A 22,334-nucleotide genomic window follows, 5' to 3' on the forward strand; every position below is an offset into this window, starting at 1 on the left:
GCGAGGAAAGATTAGCAAAACAAGTGTTCTCTGCCAGGTTGGCAGCAAAACGACCCAGAGGAAGACCAAGATATAGGTGGATTGATACAGTACAAAGTGCCTTAGACGATAGAAATATAAGATCTGATAATGTTGGAGTCTTGACAAGTAACAGACTGATTTGGAGGAAAATTGTAGATAGGAAGTTAGTAATGATGTAATTTTTTTTCATGTAGTACTATCATATCCTGTACACCCCTTGAGGGTACATGGCAGGAATTTGATGATGATAATGATGAAATCTATGGAGCCGACTAAAGACACTTGTTAGTCAGAAGTAACCCACCAATAAAACCCAATTAATAGAAGCAATAATTCAATCTTGGTTTCACATTAACAGCTGCAGAACTAAAAAACTTGGTTCACTCCATGGGAAGGTGTTGTAAGGCCGTAATTAACGCTAAAGGTTACCGAACTAAGTATTAACTCACATTGTGAGAATTTTTGTATATCTCATTTTTTCTGTGTGTTTCACTTTTCTTCTTTATAACTGCTGTTCTAATAAAAAATCCTTCATAAAAATTATTGCATTACATTCTTGATTAAATTAACTTTCCATTGATATAATTTTATGGTATTACTCAAAAAAAAAAAAAAGTGGAAAATGAGCCATGAAACTTCAGAAATACACTTTTTCCAAAAGTGTTATCACAATTTTGGCCACTAGTGTAGGTCAGTCGTGAAGAACTTCACACACAAACTTTGTTTGCTTACACTTGAATAAAGAATTAAACGAAGAATATAATTTCTTGGCATCTTTAATTTACGGTATATTACTATAACTGTCATGTATCCAATAAGAACATGATGGTCATGATAACTACTGGCAGTAAAACTGCCAGTAGTTATCATATGATGTTGATAACAAAAATGTACTAACACGCATATCTTATGTGTATGTATATATATATATATTCAAATATTTGAAGACTGCTTAACAAAGAGAAGCAAACTTACTTTATCAAAACCTGCATGGGCTGTGACTGGTATAACCCTTCAAAAGATAAGGCCATTAAAAACCATAACAATAATAACTACCAGCATAATAATAGAAATGAACAAAAAAAATTGAATAAATAACTAACAATTAAAATATTCAAATTTTATTTTAGTATTATTCTAATTAAACACTGAAAATTAGATCTGCTGAGTATACATTTTCTTAATTCAGTATTAAAAGTACACTTCCATTTTTGTCTATTCAATTTTATAATAAAAATATTAATTTACTGAAGTTTAAAAATCCATTATGTAGTAATTTTCTATTCTGCACATCAAAAGAACTCCAGGATCTCTAATGTTTTCTTGGCTTAATGGCTAATTTCTCATTTTGCACTTTTCCTGTCCTTACCTGTAACTTTCCTTCCCTTTCCTGTAACTTTGCATGTCTCATGTAATTGATTACTATACTTTAATCTTGTGATGGTTCCATAAACCTTTCTTCTTCCTGATTGCATGCTTAATTATGAAATGAAATGCATGCATACAAATGCCCATAGTATCAAAAATAGAGGAGAGGAAATTTTGACATTGGTTCAGCTCAACTTGGCCCAAAATTATTGGAATCAGCGAGATCTGGTTGTCAGAGAATGATTAGTTACAGGGATAGAATGTAATGGATATTGTATTTTCAGAGAAAATAGAGGAAATAGGCAGGAGAGGGGATATTAGATCTGATGAAATGGTCTTAGATGGTTCATTTGAGAATGGCTGGTATGAGATAGAGACCAATATGTTGCTGTTATAGACCTGGGGGGGGGGGGTCTACAGGAAGATGATGGTAGGAAAGTGATACAAGCAGAAGACCTTGGTCTTCCTCTGGGTCTCTTTCTTGCCATCTTGGCATCAAATATCTTTTCCTAATCTTTCCTCATCCATTCTAGTTAAGAATGGATGAGGAAAGTAAAATAAGGCAGTGGCCGTACTACCTTAGATTAACTCTGCTGACACATTCTTGAATGCTAATAATGTCTAGTTCCTTTCTAATATCTTCATATTTAATATGATTGTGCTATTGATCCACTCTCCTAATTTCAATCAGAACCCCTCATATCTGTGGTCTCTAGTTACTGATCAAGTGCTTTACTTCTAACCCAACTCTCAGATTCATAACTTAAAACTGTTTGAACATTGTCTTGTATACTGCTAGTTTGATGTTTTGGCTAATTTATCTCTTATTGCATATAAATTTATTCAGCTAGCTACCCACCATATTCTGTTTGCTTATTCTGTTTCCAGATTTCACCTGCCATATTCACTAAAAACTGTGCCTAAATAACTGAAATATTTTACTTGTTCTATAAGAACTCCATTCAGAATACAGCTGAAGTGTTCTTTTTCCGTGTCTATTTTCATAGTTTTGGGGTTTTTTTATTGCTGATTTTCATGCCATATTTGTTACAATTGTTATTCAATTTAGTAAGAGAATCCTGGAGACTTGCACTAGAAGTGTTCAGGAGTACATCTGCATAAAGTAAAAAGCCAAGTTTAACATCTCCGATTCCAATATAAGGCCTAATTGCCACTTTCTTTCAAAATGTGATCCATGTAGATGATGGTCAATAAAAATAGAGATAATGTGCATCCTTGTCTTACCTGATTTTATATCAAACCATCCTCCTGTATTTCCTCCAATTCTAACTGTTGACTTAAATAAACTTAAATATAGACTATGTATGAGTTAGCCGATCTCATATGGAGGTAGCAGGGTTTTTTCTCCCGGAAACTCGGGTTTTCATCCCGCAATTTACAGACATAGAATACCAGTTGTGGTGGTGGGCGGTTGATGGAGATGATTTGTAGTAGAGGTTTGATGTAGTGGTTGAGAAGTCGTGTGTCCTCCCACGTTGAGTCTTCGGACTCCTTGGAGGTGTCAGGAATAATAATAATATTGTTCTGTATAATATTCTGTTCACCCCATATAATTGAAGTATTTTGAAATGTTTTTCTCTTGACACTTATTCGTATGCCATTTCCAGATCCACTAAACTTGGTACAGATCCTATTTGTCTTAAAGTGAAAATTTGATTATGACAACCTCTATTTGATCTGAACCCAGCTTGTTCTTCTCCAAGTTTCTCTTCTACAATCTTACTCAACATCTTTTCAAGTATGCTTGCATAATAACCAAGCCTTCTGAATTATGCGATGCAGCCACTGTAAAACTTTTATAATTCCATATTTGAGCATTTCTGGCTGAATTTCATCTACTCCAGCTGCCTTTCCACATTTTTGATGGCTTTTTTTACTTCAGGTAAGTATATGTATCTGTGACTGCATTCCTGTAGGGAGTTTTTCTACCACTGTATATGCTTGCACAAATCTTACCTGGAACACTTAGAGAAATTCCTCTGAATTCTTGCATTCAGCTTTATTCCCTTATTTATAGGTGGGTACTATGAGGCTATACTCCAATCATTGGAAATTTGACCTAATGATCAGGCAATCTGAATTAGGCAGTTTAGCTACTGTAAAACTTTTATTAAGGTAGAACTTGGTTGGCAAGGCCCAAATTGTCAGCCTATCCTCGTTTGTTCAGTACCCAGTAGATACCTACTAATGGGGTCCACCATGTGAAGATGAGGATTGAACATTAGGTCAGAAGCCTAGTCGTCTCCCCACATTCCTGAAAGGTGATATGAAGATCTCCTCCCAATTATTTGGCTTTGACTCTTAAGCAACCCCAAAGGTAGGTCCTGCCTCAGTAAGTTATTCACATTTTACACATTTTATAATAAGGTAACAGCAGAATTGGATAAAGGAAATGGCTACACCATGATACTGCTGGACTTTGCAAAAGCATTTGACAGAATACTGCACAAAAAGCTATTACATAAGTTAGAGCAAATGAGAACAATATGAGGCTGGTAGCATGGATAGAGGAGTGACTGGTGAGTGTAGTGGAGCAGAATCAAGGCAAATGAGGGTGACTAGTGCCTCAGGGCTCTGTACTAGGACCACAACTCTTTTATTTGTACATTAATGGTATAACAAAAGATTTGAAGGGGGATATTTGTCAATGATGTAAAATTAGGAAGAGTAATAATTGATAACGGTGATGTAGATATCTTACAGGATAATTAAAATAAATTGGCAGAGTGGGCAGAGGACAATAGTTATCAGTTCAATGTTGTAAGATCTAAGGTCATGCACTTCAGGATGTAAAGATTACACACTTCATATCATACTATCAATATGATATGAGGTTTACAGGAAATCAATGAGACTAGGGATCTGGGGGTGATGGCGAATAGCAAATTGAAATTCACAGGACATATTGTAAGAGTTGGCAAAATAACTCAAGAGGATTACTTGGATTCTGAAGAACACATTGACAAGTAAAGATAGGGAGGATATTATCCCTCTTTATAAGGCTATGATTTTTTTTTTTTTTATATGTTAGGCCTATACACAAGAGGTTGGTTGATCAACCTATAGTATGTTAGTATCGTATATGGGTAGTGGAATGGGAAAGGAGAAACTTGTTTACATTTGATTTAAAAGTCTGTATACTATATTCAATGGGAAATACATCAGGGGAAGATTGTTCTACAGTACAGCAGTAGCAGGGATGGAGGATGAAAAGAAACTTATTCTGTGGGTTTCAAGGTGTTGGGTGGCAGCTGTACGTGTTCCAATGAGCTTAGTACTGAGTGGGAGAATTATTGATGCTATTTCAGATGAACATTTACCATGGAAATATTTGTAGAATACACAAATTGCAGAGACCAAATGTCTATGTGAAAGTGAGGAAAGTGAGTTGGTAAAAAATGGGTCATTTAGCAACCTAATTGTTCTCTTCTGTATTGAGTCAAGCATTTTGAGGGAGCTTTTAGGAGTCCCACTCCAAATGTGAGAGCAGTATTCAATAACTGGGTGGATTTGTGACTTGTATAAGGTTAACAGCTGTTTAGAGATGAAGTAACTTCTTGAGCGAAAGAGAAACCTAGTTTTTTGGAAGCTGAGGATGCAATGTCTGTGATGTGTTTATGTCAGGAGAGGGCCTGATGTCAGGGTAATTCCAAGAAGAGAAATCTTATCTTGTCTGGAAATTTCAGTGTTATCAAAAATAATATTGTGGGAAAATGGTTCTGTTTTGTGAGAAATAAGACAGAACTGGGTTTTACTAGCACTGAAGTTGACGAGGTTATCTGGGCCCCACTGAAGGATGGCTTGGAGCTTAGAATTGAGGGCAGTGATGGTTGATGTCCTGTAGGTTGAAGTGAGTTGTGTAGAGTAAGGTTTGTCAAATGAAAGGGAGGAGTGCAATGTGCTGTCATCTGCAAAACTGTGTATTGGATTGGAAGTCAGCTGAAGTAGGTCAATGATATGGAGAAGGAAAAGGGTTAGTGAGAGAACAGAACCTTGTGGAACCCCAGCATTAGTTGGATGGTGAGAGGATAAGGAACCATCTACCATCACACATAGTGTGTGTACAGACAGAAAGCTGGCAATCCAACTGCAGAAGTCCTGAGACAGTTCAAATGATGGAAGTTTGCTTAGTAAGCCTTTGTGCTAGACCTGGTCAAAAGCTTTGGAGATATAAAGTGCAACCACTTGAGATTTGCCAAATTTCTCCATGGCATTTGTCCAGGGATGGGTGATATACAAGAGTAGATCCCCTGTTGATCGGCAGTGATGGAATCTCCATACTGGTGGTCGCTTAATAGCTGGGTGCCTTCAAGGTGGTGTAGGAGTTGAGAATTGATGGTTTTCTCCATCACTTTAGACAGGACTGAGGTGAGTGAGATGGGGCAGTAGTTAGATAGAAGTCATTTGTCACCCTTCTTAGGAATAAGTTGAATATAGATCAATTTCCAGGCTTTGGGATACCTACCAGTGAAGCAAGAGAGTATATACAGGCAGCATAGGATAGGAGTCAGATCTGGTGCACAGACCTTCAGGACAATTGGAGGAATGCCATCATGGCCAGGAGATATTTTTGTGTCTAATTTATACAATAGGTTTTTGACCTCTTTCTGGCAAAAGGATATAGGAGGCATTTGCCATTGTCAGTTATGCGTGCATTGGAGGCAAAGTCTGAAGCCAGGAGATTAGCTTTTTCTGTGGATGATGATACAATAGAGCCATCTGGGTATGACAGGGGTGGGAATAGTTTAGGGCAAAAGTTACGACCAATTGCTTTGACAAGAGCCAAAAGGGCAGGCTGCAAGTTTCTGGCTTTTTGTCTGTTCAAATTCTGTTTTGGAAGTATTATTGATAGTTTTCTTGCATCGGTTTCAGGCTTCAGTATAAGCACTGAAGGTGGATGGAGTTCTTGATTTGAACCAGTTGCAGTACGCTTGATTTTTCATTTGTACAGCCTTGGCACATCTTTTGAAGAACCAGGGTTTAGATAGGGGATGGTAAGTCAGAGTAATGTGGGGAATGTATGTTTCCATGCCAGTGAGGATTACTTTGATGATAAGTCTGGTGCATATTGGAAGACTGGAAACGATAGTCCAACCATGGGAATGAAGCATAGCAGTGTAAAATAATAGTCGGCTGTGCCATTGTAAAATATTATATTTTGATACGTAAGAACATTTAAGAGGTTGTCTATTGCACCATTTGCAATATTCTATTATCAACTTTATATTGCTATCAACCACATCTTTTATTCCTTTCACACGTGCACTTTAGGCCTAACTTATTTCTTCTGCTTTACTCAAATAAAACCATAATCTCCTTAATATAGACCTCACTATTAATCCTTTATAATCTTCTTTATATCTGCACTGCTAGTTAATGACCTTTGTTATTAGTCTATCCACGATAAACAGGTTACCAACTCTCAAACTATGCAACTTAGAAAAATTTATTTAACGACTGCACCGTTCTAAATTATATGTATAGCTTGAGAATTTACGTATGGAATATATGCAAAATCAAATTTAACATACACGATCTTTATAGCTAGTCGTGGCAATTCTTAATTAAACAGGCTTGCAGGTTTGCTAATTTTTTTTGGAGACAGTGCATTGGCAAATAGATCAAGCAAGATAGTTATATAAATGAAATATTTTAACCTAGTAAAATAGTACAATGCACAAACAAATAGGAGACATTAGCTCTTTAAGGCCTATTACATACACAGTAGGCAAAATATGCGACTGAATATCATACACACAACACTTATCTAAGCATTGTGACAGGGTTAACTATCTAAATTATACATGTAGGTGCTTCTTATGTTACATTTAACTAAACTTCGTTCACTACACATACAGGTTAACATTCATTTTCCCTTTCATTTAATTAACTAATTAAATACTAACAATTTCCTATAAGCACACATACAATTCTCATGTGCAGGCTTTTAAGACATTAACAAAGTGGTGCTTACTTACATTTACTTTTACAAACACAGCTCAATAAATTTGAACAAATTTCAGCTAATTTAGATGGCTTCTATGAGATTTGAATCATTCCTCTTTAAATGCGAAACGTAACATATCAGGCAATTTCTTACCTTTCAATGATAACAGCGCACTTCATAGAAATTGGTGCTCTTTATTTGTTTTTGAATGAATCCATTTCCAAAATCGGACTCTTTCCCTTCCAACGGGCAGTTCGTTAACATGGCAGTCCACGGGAGACCGGAGCAGACGCATTTTTATCTGAGAGGCACCCCGTGTTCATTCGCAACTGGATGTGACGTCACCAGAGGGGGGATGAAACCGGAAGTTATGCAAAGTTGACGTCAATGTGATGTGTAGCTCTGCTGCTGTCTCCGTCTCAGCGATGATAGCTTTTAGCGGTTACGGTATCTCGTACAGGAACTTGTGGCAGACTGTTGGTTAGGTTAGGAAAGCATCTCACTGGAATGTAACCTAACCCTAACCAAACATAACCTAATCTAACCAACGGTCTGCCGCAAGTTCATGTACGAGATACCGGAACCACTAAGACAGCAGCAGAGCTGCACGTCACGGCGACGTCAACTTGGTGTAACTTCCAGTTTCATCCCCCTTCTGGTGACGTCACATCCAGTTGCGAATGAACACGGGGTACCTCTCACATAAAAATGCATCTGCTCCAGTCTCCCGTAGACTGCCATGTTAATGAACTGCCCGTTGGAAGGGAAAGAGTCCGATTTTGGAAATGGATTCATTCAAAAACAAATAAAGAGTGCCAATTTCTATGAATTGCGCTGTTATAATTGAAAGGTAAGATATTGCCTGATATGCTATGTTTCGCATTTAAAGAGGAATGATTCAAATGTAATAGGAACCATTTAGATTGATGTTTTGTCTTCTTCCTGGGTACTGGTTGTTGCCTGGATGATCCTGGTGGTTCTACTGTAGACATTTTCCAGGAAAGCTTAAATTGATTTTACGTTGGGAAACTGAAATGGAACTGCCAAAGTCACCACAATTTCTAACAAGTAACCACACTCTCGTATCACGTTCACAGGAAATTCATCAAAAATTACGGCCTTTACCCCCCCCCCTCCCAAGCACCTGGGGTCACCTGGAATCAAAATCTGGAGACAAAAAAAAAAACCTGAGAGCCCTTTTATATCGTCGCTAATCCTTTGTTCTTCTGGTGTAGTTTACAGGATTACCTGCAAGCATGATAACATCATTTTGGCTCCTTCCGTTCTTGGGAGCATATTTCTATATTCGCATGACCTTGTGAACTTTTGTTCTTCCTTCGTCATCACTATAATCTGTTAATTCCTTACTTTCCGTTTTACATATACTTCAATATACATTAAATTATGTATTTTAACAGTAGAGGTATAACATTCATTTTAATACGTTATAATTTCTACATGTTCCAAAACCTCTGAAAAATCGATCTCGTAAATTTATAAAAAAAATTTACTGCAAGAAATTTTACAGTAGTCTTGGAGGCTGTCCTACTTGGCACTGTTATAATGCCAAACTACTATTGTGTGAGAGTGACTGTGTAAGTGTTGTTGCATGGGGGAGGAGATAAGCACTGGATTGTGATCAGAATTACCCAGGGGTTTCACTACATTCACTGCATACTCAGAAGGGTCATTGGTAAGGAAGAGATCTAGGGTATTTGGGGAGTGGTTTAGGTTATCTGGTAGGCATGTGAACAATTTGTGTAAAGTTGTTAGTGATGGCAAATGTTTCAGCATCTCTACCTGCAAGATCCATACAACTGGAGGAAAAAAGCCAGTTGCTGTTATGAAAATTAAAATCTCCTAGGAGATGATTTCGCTGTTAGGAGAGTGGGACTGGAGAAAATCAATTTTTAAGGAGAGGAAATTAAAGAGAGTTCAGAGTAGTTGGTGGCATTAGGAGAGCGATAGAGACAGCAGATGAATTTGACTGAGTGGGGGAAGGGATATTTTCAACCAAAGGTCAAAGTTGGACGATTCTAGGTTAGGTACTCTCTGGCAGGGTATGTCAGAGTGAATAGATGTGCAGACACTGCCCTTTTGGTCGAAAGGAGCTAAACAGTATGTAGTTTGGAAGGTTGAGGTGGATAGTGTTGGGTGGAGGTGAGATTTGAGTTTCTGCTAAAAAGAGTGAGGTTAAAAGTTTATTTTTCACTTGGTATGACTATAATAAATTTAGTTTAATCCTTTATCCAAGTGTGTGCAAACAAAGTTTGCGCCTGAAAGTATCTTCAGGACTGGGGTAAAGTGGTACAACACCGGGCAACTCCTTGCATCGGTGGAGCAAGCTACCAACACTCCTATCTAAGTATCTCCCATAATGCAAAACACATCTCCTTGCGGATATGTATAATGTTATGCATTAAGGGAAGGGCCACTACCCAGACTAGTTTCGACCTTTATTGAGGTCTCCTATAGGAGGAGATGATCCCTGCTAATGCTTCTGCCTGGTATCTCCACTTGGGCCTAGCTGCCACTGAAGAGACCTCAATAAAGGTCGAAACTAGTCTGGAGAGAGAGCGCAAAGAAGGTTTACTTAGTTAGTGTCAGGTTTATGGAATGTTAGATACAAGGAGAGGATGAGGGAATATAACTTACAGAACTTCTTCTATTCAGAAGAAGGGGAGATATGACTGAGATATACAGTATAAGTTGGTGAGAGGCTGTTACCAGATTAATGTGGAAATTTTTCATAGAGTAGATGAGGGAAAGGGTAGAACTAGATGCCATCCATTGAAACTGTATAAAGAGGGTGTGAGTAAAGGAATGAGATGTAGGTTCTTTGCATAGAGAGTGATTGATGAGTGGAATGTATTGCCTGAAAGTGTGGAAACTGAATGAGTTTAAGGTATGGTTTGACAGTCTTTTTTTGCACGAGAGAGAGTGCAGATCTCCTGTGATGAGTCCTTTGACTCCATGGAAGTTAGATGTCAGTAATAATAATAATAATAATAGCTGTTAAAGTCAATATATGGCATTCTAATTTATTCTCAAATTAGATGATGTTTTTTCTTAGTAGTATGATAAGCCAAGTCTGATTTCTGTTCTTTTTTTTTTTCTTTTCAATATCCTTGATACACACAATGTTTATAAACAACTAGCTTATTGATAGAAAAATAAGGGTGTTAAGGTGACCTAAACAACCCCATATTTTGTTAGTTATCTCTGATATTTTTGATGTATTATAAAGTGACTGTTGCACATTTGTAGTTTGCTTTTTTTTGCAGAGATATTTGAATAGTTTCCAGATTGTAACTATTCTTTACAAGCATTTCTGAGATAATCCATTTCTCGTTCATTTTGTATCACTAAATATGGTACATTCCTTTCTTTAAGAGCTCTTATAATATCCTGTCCTTGTGCAGAGTGATGGTGAGAAGTAGAAAAACCAGTGTTGATTTTTTGCTGAAGAGTAAGAAAGCTAATATGTTTTGTTCAGTGACTAAGATGAGCAAATCTGAAAATGGAATCATTCCATTTTCTTCATTTTTTGCTGTGAAATAGATATAAGCTAAACTAATATACACATGTATGTTAAGCTAGGCGAGAGGACATCAGAGGTGATGTCCTATGTGTCTTTTAACTGAAAGAAGATATTATCTACTATAAATATTGTTTCTTCTCTGGACATGTTATTTATTTATATATTTTATATAAATAAAATATTTTTTCTTTTATACTGACCCCACATACAAGAGGTCACAAGACCTATAACATAACAGTTTAATTGTGTATGGACCAGTAATTAATGGGAAAAGAAAGAATCTATTAACAAATTTATATTAGTTGGAAAACAGCATAGGGCAAAACAATATGGCCTTGTGAGAATGCTAAAAGGAATTTCTGGTTTGGCACCCGAGATTTCTCACCAACTACAGTCATGTATGGATGCTCACTATCCAGGATACCAATATAAAGCACTTGGAACTTCAAGGTTAACATGGATGCCACACACATGCACACAAGCCTTTGTTTTTGGAGGAGACTACTACAACACAACTGACCCTTGCAGTCAAGCCCACTAGCCGAATGATACTGGCCAGGCCACCCAGGGCCACACATTTTGTCGAAGCATGGACCAAAGTGGTGCAAGACTATAAGAGTGTCCCTTTTATGCGTGCAATTCACACTGCACAAAGTGACATAGTGTTGAACACCAGCGATGGTAGTCTAGAGCAGCGTTCTTCAACCTTTTTATACCTGCGGACCAGGAAAAATAGGAGAAATATTTCGCGGACCGGCTGACGGCTAAGACAGAAACATAAAACAATTAGATAGTATTTTATTTATTAAATCCAATGTTATAAAATTATAATTTTTAGCTAGTTCAACATCTGCTGCTGCTTAGAGGTTAGAAAATTTGATATACGTGACTGGAGTGTTGTTTCTGAGAGACGAAGAAATTTTTGCCGGCCCACCAGGAAATTTCCACCTCCATCACAGACCACAGGTTGAAGAACAAGGGTCTAGAGCAGTGGTTCTTAACCGGTGTTCCGCAGAAGATGAATAGGTGTTCCGTGAGAAGTTCTGGAATTTTTCATTTTTAAATTAATTTGTCAGCACAAATTAATTTAATGATAGTTTAATTTATGTTTAATTAATTATTAATTAATAATTAATTATCAATTATTGATTAATAATAAAAAATCAGCTAAATTACCAATTAATTATTAATTTATACACTACAAAATAACCAAGTTGTTCCGTGAAAATTTCAGGATTTGTTAAGTGTTCCATAGTCGAAAAAAGTTTGAGAACCACTGGTCTAGAGGATATAGTAAAAAAGATTCAAGAGAAGTGGAGTGAAGAATACACAAAGAAAAATATAGAAAACAAGGAAGCATCACTGAAAGATCCACCTCCATCATGAACAGATACTACACATGAAGGGATAAACTTAGGTTGTTTTTTTATTTATTTTTATTATGTAGGCCAACTACAGGGCATCTTAGGATATGCCTTCACTTTTATTGCACTGTGTTGAAAATTCACAGAACTCAATATACTATTAACAAAAAAAAAAAAAAAAAAAAAAAAAAAAAAAATCCGGTAATGTTAAAAAACTTATGTAGTTGTTTCACAAAGATGGGCCCTTTCTACAGTAAGTTCCATGACTTATGGGCCCCCATGGGGGGGGGGGCTGTCAGATAATGCAGAAATATGTTCTTGAAGCCATGCAAGAGCATGAAAGTTAACAGGATGGTGGTTTTACACTTGGGAAACGAAATTTATGAATTACCTAGAGGAATTCACAAGTCCAAATTTCCATAATATACTGGGACTGAAATCCACAGTATAATGACTGGGGTGGAAGCACAATCCAGGTTGTTAACCAGTGAATTATTACTGGTATCTCTCATTCACTCCTACAAAGGCAAACTAGCTAGTAGAACACATGCAATTTACAAACAAAACAACACTTATAGGCACAGGGCTGACTACCTATCCTTGAATTGTGGTTATGAAATTCAAGGACACTTGGAAGGTCGTGGGCAGTTAAGTGCTTATTAGAACCAATGATGATGATAATCTCTCATTCAAACAGTTTAGCATATTGATTTCTTATTAGTCTCCAAAGTTTTTTTTTTGGAAACCATAAAAATATATTCTTACTGGGGGAGGGGGGAAGCTCTACCCCCCCCACGACACCTACGGTGCCCAACTCCCCCAAGTTCCAGACTGGTAGGCCGGTTCTCCTTGAATTCTGATGACTCGAATTTTGAAGACTAGAAAGGGGGTCCCCGGGAGGGGGAGGGATGGTTAGGTTAGGTAGCAAGAGTGGCCTCTTGTGGGAATAGGTGCTTGGGAGAAGGGGAGGGGGGGGGGGAAATACATTGTGTAATGATGAATTGAATCCAAATCCAGTGGAGTCTGGAGGAGTAATTATAGTTATAGAAACAGTGACAATGAATTGATGTTTTATACTAGTGCCAGGAGTATCTGGAATAAAGGAGATAAATTGGTCGCATTGATAGCATCAGCCTGTCGAAAGATTACTGGAATCTCTGAGACATGGTTGACAGAAGATGATATATTGACAGGAATAGAATTAGCAGGGTATAGCATTTTGACAAGATAGGAAGGGACAATCTAGTGTGGAGTATTGCTTACGATAAGTAATGACTTATGTCCTCTCAGATTGGAGGATTTGGAGGGCAATGGCACTAGTAGTTTTGAAAGTATATGGTGTGAGGTAGAGGTGGGCAAGACAGGATATTTAGTGTGGTGTTGCTACAAGCCAGGGAGTATGAGGGTGAAGAATAGGAGATGTTTGAGCTTGGTGAATGCAAAAAAGAATGATTGTTATGGAATATATTAACTACAGCAGTATAAACTGGGAAGAGGAAACTGCATGTAATAGTAAGGGAATGTAATTTCCAGAATTCTTAAGGGACAAATGTCTTAAACAACATGTAGCAGAAGGAACACGAAGTTTGAGAGTTTTAGATTAGTAGGTCATAAGATCAGAATATTTGATTATAACTGAGATGGTATCTGTTCCCAGTTGGAGAGAGTGATCATGTGGTTTTAACTTGGAAGATGAATAGACATACAGGAGTATCAAAGAGAAAGGAATGTACGTGGAATTATAAGGCAGGTGATTATAGTCTTAGATATAAACTTGGGACAGTTCCATGGAGGGAGGAAATGGAAGTGCGAAATATAATTAGTGCATGGGAAACTGTGAAGGAATATTTATTAGCAGCAAAAGCAAGCATATACCATGAGCGAAGAGAACACAGATGGATGTAAAGTGGATGACAAACAATATCAAACAGGAACTGTAGAAAAAACAGAGGTTATGGAAGAGATATAAGGAGAGAAGTAAAGAGCAGATGCATGAAAAATATAACTCAGACAAGGAGAGTGACCAGTATGGTAAGGAAGACAAAACTGGAATATGAGAAGCGATCGGCCCTGAGATCCAAAGAAAATCCTAAGAAATTTATTTTCGTTATGTGGCCAGTAAGAGGAGAAATGATTGTGGAAGAATGTCACTGTTGAATAAAAATGGAAACAGAGTGACTGATGCAAAGGATATAGTGAAATTATTCAATGAACACTATTAGAATATTTCATTCTGGAGAAGTAGGTATTAATACTAAAGAGATAGGGCAGGTTTAAAAGTGCAAGAAGAGTGTGTTTCGAATACTGAGTACTCTGGAGGTCAATAAAGCAATGGGACAGGATGGGATTTTGCCAACATTTTGAGAGAATATGCTAAAGAACTAACAGCTCCCTTGACCTGGCTTTTCAATAAAAGTCTGGCCATGAGAAAAGTATCAACAAAGTGGAAGGAGAGTATGATAGTGCCATTACATAAGGCTGGTAGTAAACCGGAAGTGTCAAACTACAGACCAGTTTATATTTCATCAGCAGTTAAGATTTTGGAGACATTAGAGGAATCATATACAGTATTGGGCAGATGAGGGTAATGTTATCTGTAAGGATCAGCATGGATTGCTTAAGGGATGTTCCTGTTTTAGTAATACGAGTCTTTTATAATAAAGTGAAAAGAGTAGTTGAAGAGGGAAAGGCATATTCTGCCATTTTCTGAATTTTACAAAGGCATTTGAGAGGGTATCACATGATAAGCTGATATTTAAGTTGCAGCACATGGATTTAGATGTCAGATTAGTGAACTAGATTTGGTAATGGCTATCTGATAGGTATCAGAGAGATGTGTATGGGGGGTGCAGTATCAAGAAGGCAGAAGTGGAGTCCCGCAGGGCTCAGTACTGGTACCTGCATTGCTTAACCTGTGTATCAATGACATTGTCAATGGATTGTAGGAGGATATTTAGTTTAAGTTAAGGGATATTATATCCCACATTGTTTCTTAACTGAATAAGAAACTTAAAGAGTTTCATGTCGAATATAGAAACTATATAAGTTCAGTGATTCCAAGTGTAAGCAAATACCTGGATAGTGCAGCACCTGATTCAGGTATATGCTTACGACTGGAATCGCCAAACTTATATAGTTTCTATATTCGGCATGGAACTCTGAGGTTCTTATTCGACTAAGAAACAATATGGGATATAATATTCCTTAACTTAAATAAGTTCATGTCGCCGAATTGAAGCCTTTGGCTTTCATATAATTAGGATATTTAGTTGTTTGTAGATGACATGAAGCGGGGATATGTTATTAGTAATAGTGCAGATGTGGTAGCCCTGCAAGAAGGTTTGAATAAACTGGACAGATGGACAAATGAATGGGAGTCAATTTAATGCAGCTAAAAGTCTTGAGGTTTGGGATATACAATGGGAGGCTGCATACTCTATTGGAGGAACTGTAGGGATCTGGGAGTGATGACTGATAGACACCTGAAATTCATGGAACATATTGCAAAGGTGGTGAAAGTAACTCAGAGGATTACTGCAATACTGAGAAGGATGTTGACCTACAGAGATAAAAGAGTTGTCATTCCATTGTATAAAGCCCTGATCAGACCAAACCTGGTCTGATCAGGGCTTTAACCGCGGAAAGAATGAAGAACTGCATAATAAAGATGATATCAGAACTGTACAATGTTAATCATGAGGATAGGCTGAGGGAATGTGAACTGCAGAGTTTGGTAGATAAAAGAAAAAGAAGTGGTATGACTGAGACTTTTAAACTGTTGAGAGCTAGTTACAGGGTCGACACTGAGGAGTTATTTCATTTGGTGGAACAGTGAAAAGAATTTTGAACAAGGGGGCCATCCCTGGAAGTTACAAAAAGAAGTTGTGAGCTAAAGGGTAAGGAGTGATTTCTTTGGGTGGAGGGTGGTTGAACCGTGGAATGCATTTCCTGATAGAGTGGTAACAGCATTAACAGTCAATAGGTTCAAAGAGTCGTATGATAAACTGTGTTTTGTAGGATTGGCCTCTCATAAGTCTTATAACTCCGTGGATGCATGAATCATAATAAAAATAGTTGTAATAATAATAATATCATAAAAGTAGAATTAAATATGATAAAAAAAATCATAAAACTGAAAGCCGACAAAGGCAATTCAACAGTTGTTTTGAAGTTGCAGAATACATGGAAAAGATGAAATCACTTATAGAAGACACAAACACTTATGAAAAGTTGGAATGAGATCCCAGAGGATATTTCCATAATAAAACAAATAACTTAATAATAATAATAAATGCTGAATTGGTCTGAAGAAACAAAAAACATCTTGAATCTAGACATCCTCTTGTTCCTAGAGTATATGGAGTCCCTAAACTTCGTAAACAAGATTTGCCATTGAGTCCAGCTGTTGATGCAAGATTTTCTTCAACTTTTTTACTATATAAACATCTGGCAAACCTCCTCTTATGTGAAGAACACAATGCACTTCATAGAGTATATCAAAGACATCATCACATCTGCTCCTACTGAATTGATTACAACCCTGGACATAGAAAATAGAACCCATACAACTACTTCTGCACAATTTCCTACCAGACACAGTGGACCTATGGCACGTTTTTCAAATTCGAAGATTTTTTTTTAACAGAAAGAAGGATTAGCAATGGGCTCTCCCCTCTCTCCCATGTTAATTGACCTATTAATGGAGTGGTTTGAAGAAACAGTCCTCCAACAAAGGAACATAATCAAAAATTGGCAAAGATATGTTGATGATATTTTTATCATCCGGTCCAATTCTTCTCACCAATTAGATGATTGTTTTCTAATTGGTTAGACAACTTCCTGAACAGCATTCATCCTCAAATTAAATTCATAGTTCAATTAGAAAGAAATAGGTCTTCACTGTTTTTGGATACATCATATCAGAACAAAACCACTCAACTTCTCAGTCTACAGGAAACCAACTTACACAGGACATTATCTAAAGACAACTTCCCATCACCACCCAGCACAAAAAATGGGCATCATCCATTCCTTATGTGGTAGAGCCTACAGAGTTTCCACCAACTTAGATAAAAGAAATCAAGAGCCACGGTATCTTAATTCTGTCCCTCCTGAAAATGGCTACAACAGAACATTACTCAAAAAAATTCTATCTCAACCTCCAAAACAAACAGAACAGATAAACCAAGAATATAAAGGAGCAGCAATTCTCCCATATATACAAGCAATCACCAACAAAATAGCAGGATTGCTTTGCCAACAAAACCTAAAGATTGCCCAATTAACAAAAACCTAAAAGATTGCTTTCTACCAAATCAACAAAACCTTCAATCATTGAAAACCTTCTAAACATCCACATCAGCCACTTAAAAAACCAGGTGTCTGCAAAATCAGTTGCAGGTTGTAATCTACACTACATAGGAAAAACTGGCAGATCTGGTGAGATATTGGGACATTTCAAGGACAGTGAGAATGAAAGAAAGCAAGCATGAATCAGGGTGGTAGCACATACAATAGATATAAAAACATGCAGCAGAATGGCAAACAAACTGAAATGCTCCACATTGAGTACCATTTTTACTCAAAGAGCTTTTAAAGAATCCGCTGAATGAAGGATCCTCTACAGTGGAACAAAAAAACATGGGTTGACTTTACATAAAGTCTGGTCTTCCTTAATCCATCACAACACACTTGCATCCGTAGTATACAGCAACCCATGAACCAGCAAGCCAGGATAACAACGAATGCATGCTTTTCATTGTTTGAACATTTTCAAATTTTTGACTAGAAATGCTAAATGTTATTGCTTTCCTTCTAGTTTTTTAATTTATTTGTGCAATTTCCTGATGAAGTGAAACAAAGTTTTTCATGAAACTAGTCTAATTAAAACATGGTTTCTTTTTGACATTTGTGTGTGGTTTAATACCAGAAATAATTAGTTTTAAGATGTCTTTTCTTCACAGAAGCCTACACAACGAGAACCATATTCTGTTCAGAATGGGGTAAAACAGCAGACAACTCTACCGAATTCCATTCTTTTGAAGTTAACAACTGCAGTGGAAAATAGTCCTATAGTATGATGAATTTCAGTTCCAGTTTGAAAACTTATCCGATTCATTCAGATATACGAGGGATATCCAGAAAGTAAGTTCCGATGGGCTGTCAGAGAAACAAAAATATATTTACAAAAAAAACTTTATTGGAAATTAAAGTAGACATCTTTCACTACTTTGCTACATAATTTCTGCCATTGTTCAGGCACTTATCATAATGGGGCACCAAGTGTCGTATGCCTTCGTAGTAGAAGGTTCCCACCTGTGACGCAAACCACATATTGACTGCTCCTTTGACCTCATCGTCATGAAACCGCTGGTGACCAAGGAAAGATTTCAGATGTTTGAACATGTGAAAGTCACTTGGCACGAGGTCAGGACTATATGGAGGATGATGGAATTGTTCCCATTCAAAGGTGGCGAGAAGTTGTGTTACGCTGGCCGTGTGGGGGCGGGTGTTATCATGAATGAAAACAATGCCCCTGGTAAGCATGCCACATCATTTATTCTGGATCACATGATGCAGTTTCTTAAGGGTTTGGCAGTACATACTCGTGTTGATTGTGGAGCCTTGCCTCAAGAAGTCTACCAGCAAAATTACTCGTCTGTCCCAAAAACAGTGCACATGATTTTCCGAGTGGAAACCATTGTCTTCAATTTCGTCTTGACTGGTGATGAGCTGTGCCTCCACTCCATGGACTGTTGTTTGGATTCAGAGGTTGCGTGAGACAACCAAGTCTTCTCCCCGGTGACGTCTGCTCAAGAAAGCATCGCCATCATCATGGTAGCATGTCAAGAATTCCAACACACTGCCCAGCCGAATCACTTTGTGTTGTTCTGTAAGCAACTTCGGCACCCAGCGTGCACACAATTCCAATAATTCAGTTTCTCCGACACAATTTCATGAGGACATGAACGTGAAACTTCTGGAAATTGCAGCAAGAGTGACGCCATAGTGAATTCCCTATTCTATCGAATCTTCTCTTCAACTGATGCACCAATCGTTAGTCACTAAAGATGGTCACCCGCTCTATTCATCATCGTGCACACCTATCCTTCCTTCATTAAAAAGTCTTACCCATCTTCATACTACTGAATCATCCATTGCATGTTCTCCGTAAACCTCAATAATTTGCTGATGAATTTCAGCTGCTTTAAAGTTCCTTGCATTCAAGAAATGAATAACTGATCTAATGTCACATGCAGCAGATGATTCGATTTTCTTAGACATTATAAACACACACTAAGAAGTGTAAGCATTGCAAGAATGGCACCAACGACTTGGCTAAGGAATCAACAAACTCAGCATGCACGCATACCACTGCGATCACAATGGTGTGTAAATATTTCAAAACAGAACTTACTTTCTGGGCATCCCTCGTATTTAGATTTTTACATTGTATGTTATTAATAAAATCAAAGCAGTTGAGTGTTAAGAGAAAAATATCTGTTATGTAAAATTTTCAAGTGAAATATTAAAATATAATAAAGCTGATTATATCAGCACATAACTCTACTTGTATACAAATGCTTAACGAGTGGGTCAATATGATAATTTGATCATACACTGATAATGGATGATGGCTGTCAGTCATTTTGTATGAGAATTTTACATGATCAGCAACTAATTTGCTAGTGTTATTTATACTGATTTTGGGCTAGTGTTATTTATACTGATACGCTAACCACTCTGCCAACCAGCTGGCCTGGTTGGCAGAGTGGTTAGCATATCTGCTCTCCAGCCAAAAGGCTGTGGGTTTGAATCCCGCCATGGGCATGGATGTTTGTGATTGTCTGTGAAAGTACTAGTGGTGGAAGTCAGGGTAGATGGCGTTGATGTAGTAGTGAGAGAGTTAGAGTAGATGCCCTCCCTTGATAAGTCTCTGGACTCCTTGGAGGTGTGATATAATAATAATTTACAACCTTTGTGAATCTTCTCCAGACCCAATTTGGAAGGGATCCAGCAAACATTTCACCAAACCTCAACCAAATATCTCATTCTGCTTTGAACTCATTTACTTACAAAGCACTCAACAAATGACTCTGGCAACCCATTCCATTCATTCATCAGCTCTCCAAACAAAAAATCTAGTACTCCCAAGAATCTATGGGTTACAAAACCAGTAAACTGGTTTACCAATAAACAGTGCAAAACTCCTTTAAAAATTTACTGGTAAATTTGGTGTTTTCTACCAGTATTTTGGTAAATCAAAAACATTTTTAACACATTCTGTAATAATTTTATTGTTGGCTAATTGCATAAAATATAGTTTCTTCTTTGAATAAACCACTTGGACATTAATTAGTTTCGTAGCTGTATGGCCATAAGTTTATGTTAACAGTTGACTACCTGCATATTTACCTCAAATATTTCATGATTAATTTAAGTCTGTTGTACTAGTAACTTGGTAAAGTTAACATATTCGCTGCAACTTGTGTCAGGTAGAAATTCACCTGACAATACAATATGTTCATCCATATCTGGCAAGCATAATTTTGCACAATGTTAAATATATATATATATATATATATATATATATATATATATAGCATGCCAGTTTCAATTTGGTAAACGTTTATTTCTAAAAACAGCATTTGTGTATCACGTTAATGGTATCAAAAATCCCAAATGTGATGTTATATTATTTCACATAATGAATATTTCAACTTATGAAAACTTGCACTTGTTAGATCCTGAATGCAGAGCTTTACAAGTAAATTCTTTATTCAGGATTTAACATGACAAACTACTATTTATTAAGGAGATATCTGCACATCAGCTAATAATTATAAAGTATTATTTTGTTTTGTAGTAATGTATAGTCCATGTGTGCGATATAGTGAGAGTTATTGCTAGGTTATTTGTAATTCCCAAGTAAGCTGTCTAGTACTTTGCGAAATTCTGAGAAAAGTTTATAATAGTAATCCGGAATAATTGCGTATAATTGGTACGAGTCGAGCGTAGCGATGGAGGCTATACCTACGCAGAAATATGACATCACAGCGCCTTCCTAGAATAATGTAACCGGACAGGTTAGCGAGAGTGTAGGATCACCCAAGGGGCATGAACGATGGGGTTCGTGGGTGAAAACCGCATTGAATAGAGGGTGCCCGAATAGGGCGAATAAAAGACGAAGCACGCCGTTTTAAGGGGCTTTTTGACCTTTTGATCTTCGAGTGCTGGATTCGAGTTTTAGGGGGAGTTTGTCGGAGGATTCGTGAGAGAGCGGTAGGTCGGCTATGGTAATGACGGACGGCAGGTTCTTTTCTTGAGAATGCTTGAAGATTTTCAAGCGGAGCTGATCGCGACATGACAGCCTATGTGGAATCTAGCCTTAGCAGAATGTCCCGTTGGAGAAAGTTTCCTGGGGGGCGGTAGACAGCACGCAGCAGTCAGAAACGATTAGAAGAAAAAGCGTAGTACATCACTAGGCGCAAAGACAGCCGAAGAATATGCAGTATGGTAATCCAGACCTACATGAGATGGCGGCATGAAATCTGAAAGGATCTGGTAATGTAAGAGTTTTCGTTCTATGTTAAAAATTTGTTTAAAAGAACAAGAAATTTGTGTGTGTTGTAACTAAAGGACACTAGTAGAGAACTTTTAGTGAGAATTTGACTGAATTAATTAAGCCCTTGTGGAACAAAGAGGAGTTGTTAAATAGGCAGTAATTTGTGAATGACTAGACTTGCTTAAAATGAAATTTAGAATTAAGATAATCATTGATAGAGTATTAATGAAAGTGTTCAATAAGTATTCTGTGAGTAACTTGTGAAAGGAGTTATATAGTAGTAGTATTTTGCTTAAACCCAATCCTTTCATAATTGAAGGATTTAACTTGCACTGATTCATTGTGATTTAGTATAACCCTTAACTTAGAGTGAATTTTGATTCATTGAGTATTTAAACTTACATAACTGTAAATGTTTTATGTTTTGTACCTTATACCTGAGTTATGCACGATTACGAATTCAAACCACCACTTATGAAATTGAACCTTTTTGGCGGGAAGGAATTC

The 22,334-nt window shown here is 37.2% G+C and overlaps 1 protein-coding gene across 2 annotated transcripts in view; it reads right to left on the reverse strand.

Annotated features, from left to right (window-relative positions):
• Window positions 1–22,334, reverse strand: part of Sply (Sphingosine-1-phosphate lyase) — a 467,659-nt gene that overhangs the window by 211,813 nt on the left and 233,512 nt on the right. For both annotated transcript variants that reach the window (XM_090395209.1, XM_090395208.1), the window contains exon 7: window positions 997–1,033. In XM_090395209.1, coding sequence (XP_090251335.1) covers window positions 997–1,033 — 37 coding nt within the window. The remainder of the gene's footprint in view (window positions 1–996; window positions 1,034–22,334) is intronic.

This window comes from Typopeltis vanoorti, chromosome 7 (genome assembly GCF_054136105.1).
Source record: "Typopeltis vanoorti isolate ZY-2024b chromosome 7, IOZ_Tvanoo_1.0, whole genome shotgun sequence".
Classification (NCBI taxonomy): domain Eukaryota; kingdom Metazoa; phylum Arthropoda; class Arachnida; order Uropygi; family Thelyphonidae; genus Typopeltis; species Typopeltis vanoorti.